The sequence below is a fragment of the Vicugna pacos genome, chromosome 10 (genome assembly GCF_048564905.1).
Source record: "Vicugna pacos chromosome 10, VicPac4, whole genome shotgun sequence".
Classification (NCBI taxonomy): Eukaryota; Metazoa; Chordata; class Mammalia; order Artiodactyla; family Camelidae; genus Vicugna; species Vicugna pacos.
In genome coordinates this window covers 62,796,722-62,803,218 of record NC_132996.1, presented here as the reverse complement: position 1 = coordinate 62,803,218, position 6,497 = coordinate 62,796,722, and the positions used below count along the sequence as shown (strand labels likewise).

Genomic DNA, 6,497 nt, shown 5'->3' with positions numbered 1-6,497 from the left:
TCACAGTCTATTCCTACATAAGAACTAATTCACTCTTAATGGAGGAAGGTATTTATTTACTTATTAAATAAAATTCACTATTTGTCGATCATGTTTCAGACTCTGTGTTGAGAAGAGCCTACTGTATTTTCCCTCCAAAATACCAAAAAAAAAAAAGCAAGCGGTTAAGCGTTAAAATAATGCGAATATTGTCTGAATTGCTAGAGACAAAGCAACCCATCCTTTAAGCTTTTGTGTCCCCCAGCATTTAGTCCAAATTGATTACATGGTACTGAGAGACAAATTAGAGTGTTTTCTCAAAGTGGCATAGATAATGTAAATGATCATCAGACGTTGATCAATTTGTGTCAGACTCTGTATCTCTTGTATGGAAGATGTATTTAGGGAACAGGAAAGCTTGTAAGTCTCCATCTAGACTTCACAGGCTGATGACTCTTACTCTGGACAGTAAGGAGGAGAGTCTGGGTAGAGGGAAGTCTTATTTATTAATCATCTGTGTATTCATTTGATGCAACAATGCATGATCTTTGATTTATCTATGGCGTCACCCTGTGAAGCAGGCCATCTATCAGTATTCTCACACAGAAATGAAGGACCTAATGCACAAAGCGATTTAGTGCACTCTCTGAAGTCACACAGCCAGAGAGGCACGGAGCCAGGACTGAAGACCAAGTCCGTTCTCATCCTTGTTACGTCCCTGCATCCCCTCCAGTTTGCCCCTCACCGTGATTCAGTCAGCATAACTTCTCATCTGTACTCGAAGTCCTTAGAGAAGGCAAGACCAAAGGCTGAGCGAACCTGCTCGGCTTTGGATTCTTCCAATGCATCTAAGGGGACCAGGCCACCAACTATCAGAAGAGACAGAAACAACAATGTTTAATAATGGTTCGGAATATGGGACTGAAAATTCATTTTCCCACTGGGCCCGGGTGTCCTGAGGGTAAAGGAGAGAAATATGGAAGGGACATGTGCTTTCCTTTGGTTTCAGAGGGAAACAAAAACAAGTAGATTAAAATGAGGTGACATGAGGGATGACGTCCCCAGAGACCAAAGAACAAGAAGTGCCTCTGACTTAAAATAAGCCAGGATGCCGGCTCCAGACTGCGGTCCAGAGCCCCTGCAACCGGAAATGACCGCAGACAATATCACAGCTGCACCGCAGCTCAATCTCTGCTGAGTGCAGGCATGACTCTCTTATGACAGGGAAGGTGTAAAGCGTTTCAGTTCTCTTGTCTCTGTAACAAATGATGTCTAAAGTCCATTCCAACTCTGCCTGCTGCTTAACCTGGGAGAATTAGAGTGACTGCCTCCTCTAAGAAGAATATTTGTTTTTCTTTTTTCTGCTTTTTTTTTTGATGAATTTAGTCCTTAGACAGGAACAAGCAAAAGGATCAAAGGTAAGAAGAAGATATAAAAATTTCTGTCCATGTAATTTACTGACCTGAGGAAAAATTTAATATCCTGTTAATTTCTCCAGTCTACCCATAGACCCTAAGTTCCAAAAGCACCAAATGTTAAATAAATACTCTGTCCATTTTTATTAATAAAATTTTATTAGTCATTAGGAAGATTATAAGGAGCAATAAAGAATATGATTTCAAGACCTTTTTAAACACCAGCAATTCTCAGGAAATCTCACTATGATTTTCACAAACTCCTAGAAATTGAAAACCCAGATGAAGGATCTCTGAACTAGAGGGTTGACTGCAAAGTCTCATGTGGGGGAAGGGGAATGTTTCAGAGAAAACAGGAAATGCATTTGCTAGTGTAGGGGAAAGATGGGAGCATGCAATCCACAGCACTAGATGTAAAACAAGTGGTATTTTGCTAAAAATATCATCTAACGAATGTGAGTTCTGAGAAAGACAATTTTCACCCACTGTAACTGTATTTTCTCTTCAGGAGGTGTACGGATTTCTCCCAATGTAACTAAGTGTGTTCTAGTGCATCAATAAAGTTCCGAGAATTACAATATCCATTGCTTTGTGTGTTGGTGCTCACATCCATCATTGATGGGATCCTTATAAATGACCTCAAGTGTTGCATGGCTGGCTATAAATTTGTAGGTGATCTCTGGGACTTTGGGAAAAGGTCACCAGTCTTTTGTGCCTCCCATCTCCCATGTGAATAAAGAGGACCACAACACTGCTTATCTCATGGGATTTAAATAAAACAGTGCAGGAAGAATACTTAACACGGTGCTTACAGAACATGGGAAATGCTCAGCTCAGTACTTGTTACTGTTACCCATCATTGCCTTACTTTGTGTGTCTAGCACACGCACACAGTCTGGGGCATTTTATTCTTTTCACTATTTCTGAGAGAAAGATACTCTCAGGGAAATTTTCTGATTGAAGACGAGAGGGAAAGATCTATTCCTTCTTTCTAATTCCTTCTGCTCTTCTTTGAAATTCAAACAGCAAGATTATTCCAAGGAAGAGGACTAGGCTGTACCTCTGTCCAATGAAATCTGAAGGGAGGCAAGGTAGTGTTGGGGAACAAATAATGTGGCATCAAGATACCCAGGGTTCACCACTGATTCGCTCCTCTACTTCACTGAACTCCCTTAACAGAAGGTCGTCTTATTAATACTCCTGGACTCATGCGTATCGCCCTCACTGAGCTGTGGGGAGGCTTAGATTAGATACTGAGTACAATGACACTTTGTAAAGTGCTGTAATACTGTCCGGACATGCCAGGTTCTGTTGCTGGTGAGGGTACTGAGCCCCCGCCCCAGGGGGAAGCAGGTGGAGCCAGGCACGAATAGGCACTTCTGTGTGTGGCAGTGTCTGTGAGCCTTCTCCCCAACTGTGCTCAGTAGATCTTTTAGCTCTGATGTTAGCGCACGTAGTGGGTTACTTTGATTCTACACTTAAATTTGAGACAGTATCAAATTACTTCCTGCTGTAAATGATAAACAATTTAATACTTTAAGCTGTAATTTGACAGCTAGATTAGCACCATTTTATCTACTGTTTAATAATCTGAGGTCATCGAGGTAGGGAGTTAGGCTGGAAATGGAGAAGAATTCCCCTGGAGCTGTTGCCTAAACTTTTGCTTGAGAAATCTAAGCTGGACCTCTATTTTGATTTCCTTCCCTCCCTTCCTTCCTTCCTCCCTTCCTTCCTTCCTTTCTTCCTTCCCTCCTTCCTTCCTTTCTTTTTTCCCCTCCTCCCCTCTTTTCCTCCTGTCATCCTTTCTTTCTTTCATTCTTTCATCTTTTACCTTGTACCTTTCTATTTTCTTTTGTCCGGGATTTCACTTCATTACACTCTGCAAGGGGTGAATTTTAGTTCCACTTAGACGACCAAGTGTAAAATTGTTCCCAAGACTGAACACAGTGGCCGGAATATTCCGCGTGCTGGTGGTGATGTGCTCCAGTTCTGTGCTGATTCTGTGAATCTGGGTGTTGGGTAGGAGTTTACTTTGTTGCATCTGATCTATTACTTTCATCTGGGATGTCTACTCATTCTTACAACTTGATTCTCTAAATTTTGAAGACAATTATCCAAAATGCTCAATATTTAATTGATTTTTTTTAGTGTAAATGCTGATACTGAGAAATCAGGGTAGGGTTGGAACCATGCTAGCTGTATGGAACATCCTGTCTCTTGGCTTGACCTTCAGTTTTTAAAATTTCTCCCAGCCCCAGGAAATTCAAACTTCTTTATTATTATTATTATTTAATTTAGTGACTTATTATTGTTTAGTGATGTTTATTAATTTTATTAACTTTCAATATTTTTTATACATTCCATTAGTACTGTGGAGGAATAGTCAGTGGTCTGAATTCATTTTGACCTTTTTTCTCTAGAAGTTGTGTCTAAGTGGTATATTAATATATCACTTAATTTATTTATCACAAATAATGATGCATCTTAAGCATAAGTTTCTGGAATTACCCAATAAACAGTTAATGCCAGAAGTGATCTTAGTTAATGGGTATTAAGTCACTCGTGTCAAGGTCATTTCTTAGTGTGCAGCACACCTAAAACTCAACTGTCTTTTCATGTCTTTTGACTTGGCATCAAGTCCAACACACTTCTTAATAACTTTTTCACTTTGCTCTCTTCTGTTAGAATTTGCATGTGTACATACCAGTGAAATGATGTTTATAGCTCTGTCATGTATCCATCTGACCAAATGGCATGTTCCGTCTTCTCTCTTACTGCAGCTCAGATGATCAGATATATGAAAGAGGTCCAAGGTGAGAATCAAACAGAAGTGACAGAATTTATCCTCTTAGGACTCTCAGACAATCCAGATCTACAAGTTGTCCTCTTTGGATTGTTTCTGTTCATCTATACGGCAACCATGGTGGGTAATTTGGGGATGATTGTGCTAATTAAGATTGTTCCCTGTCTCCACACCCCCATGTACTTCTTTCTCAGCAGCCTCTCCTTTGTTGATGCCTCTTCCTCTTCTTCTGTCACTCCTAAGATGCTGGTAAACCTTGTGGCTGAAAATAAGGCCATTTCTTTTAATGGATGTGCTGCCCAGTTTTACTTCTTTGGCTCCTTCTTGGGGACTGAATGCTTCCTGTTAGCCATGATGGCATATGATCGCTATGCAGCCATTTGGAACCCTCTGCTGTATCCAGTTCTCATGTCTGGGAGAATTTGCTCCTTGCTAGTGGCTACCTCATTCCTAGCGGGCTTTGGGAATGCAGCCATACACACAGGAATAAATTTTAGATTGTCTTTTTGTGGCTCTAATAAGATCAACCATTTCTACTGTGACTCTCCACCCCTGCTCAAACTCTCTTGCTCTGACACCCACATCAATGGCATTGTGACCATGGCTTTCTCCAGTTTTATTGTCATCAGCTGTGTTACGATTGTCCTTGTTTCCTACCTGTGTATCCTCATTGCCATCTTGAGGATGCCCTCATTAGAGGGGAGGCACAAAGCCTTCTCCACCTGCGCCTCTCACCTCATGGCTGTCACCATATTCTTTGGGACAATTCTCTTCATGTACTTGCGCCCTACTTCTAGCTACTCAATGGAGCAGGACAAGATTGTCTCTGTCTTTTATACAGTAGTGATCCCTATGCTAAATCCTCTAATCTACAGTTTAAAAAATAAGGATGTGAAAGGGGCCCTACAGAAGATCTTACAGAAACAGATACTGTAAAGCCATATTACACATCACCCTGTTACGGAGAAGAAAATAGGTTTTCATATTAATTGTATTGTCAGGTTGCTTCATCTGTTTTTCTGTGTTAAGGTAGATTGTTTAAAATGAGGTATACTTCTTAATCTCTTAGTGTCTTAAATGTGTATTCATGGGCATGCAGGATGAATCAACATACTGGGGGAAGGCGGTGTCTGGTGAAGTATCAATACTTGGAATTGGCTGGCCTGGGTCTAAATCTCAATGTCAATATTTAGCTTTTTCACTCAGTTTTATTATTTACAGATATTGGTGTCTTTGATTGGCACCTGGGCAAACAGACTGGGAGACAGATACTTGCATGCAGGAAGTTGATTGGAGAGCATTCCCAGAAACAGTATGTGTAAGGGAGTAGGAGAACCAGGGTTGGGTAGAAGTTGAATTGTGATGAAGTCACAACAGAGGACCTAACTAGTTCCACATAGAACCCTGCAGTTGAGAAGATCCTCTAGATATATTCCAAATTGTGAAAAAAGGGCCAGGTATTTGTAATGCCACAATGACCAGTTTTGGATATGGGTCCCCCACTGGAAGGGGGTATAGTCTTGGACATGACAATTCCATGCAGCAAAGATTATTAAGAGTGGAACTCAGCTGTGAGATATCAGTTGCCAATACACCTGAGAAGCTGGGGAAATAAATACTTCAACCCTGAAAGGCACATCTGGATGATGTATCACAGTATCCAGTGTAAATAGTGACACTGTTCCTCTCACATGGATGTCAGGAGTACCAAATAATACACAAGAAACAGTCTTATTGGGTGTTATAGTAACATGAATACCACACCAATAGCAGGGGAATATTTTACTGACTTTGTAAATTGGAATATTTTGAGGGTAGTAATCTCAGAGTTAAAGTACTTTAAAATTTTACCTTTAGCCTTGTCAAATTCATATAGTTTTCAATAAACATTTATCAAATTAAGTTATCTATCTATAGCTTATTACAGTAGGGCTGGGGCCATCAATCTTAGATCAATGGGGGAAAAAAAAGACTTCTTTGATAGTATGGCATGTTGAAGAAGGACTAAATAATGATTTAGAATCAGGTAAATGTCTGTTTCCTATTTCTGTCCACCCCACTGTCTACTGAAGACAAGAACAGAGAACACTAGTGTGCCACATGCTTCAGGTGAGACCACCTCATCCCCGAAAAGCTTGTGAGAGACCACAAGGGTAGAGATAATGCATCCTGTCCACCCAGAGCAATTCTCCGGTCGCCCTACAACTTCCTCTGTCAACTACTAACCATGGTTTCTCTCAAAGACATTCAAAGCTATCATGGCTGGCACCTTCCTTCCTGCTCCCTTTTATTCTAACTCG

General features: G+C 40.6%; 1 protein-coding gene across 1 annotated transcript; it reads left to right on the top strand.

Annotated features, from left to right (window-relative positions):
* The first annotated feature begins 4,162 nt into the window (after positions 1–4,162).
* Positions 4,163–5,144, top strand: LOC102545084 (olfactory receptor 5AP2). Its single transcript, XM_006214046.3, has one exon. It carries the CDS (start codon positions 4,180–4,182, stop codon positions 5,131–5,133), a length of 954 nt encoding a protein of 317 aa, XP_006214108.3. The 5' UTR covers positions 4,163–4,179; the 3' UTR covers positions 5,134–5,144.
* The last annotated feature ends 1,353 nt before the right edge of the window (positions 5,145–6,497 follow it).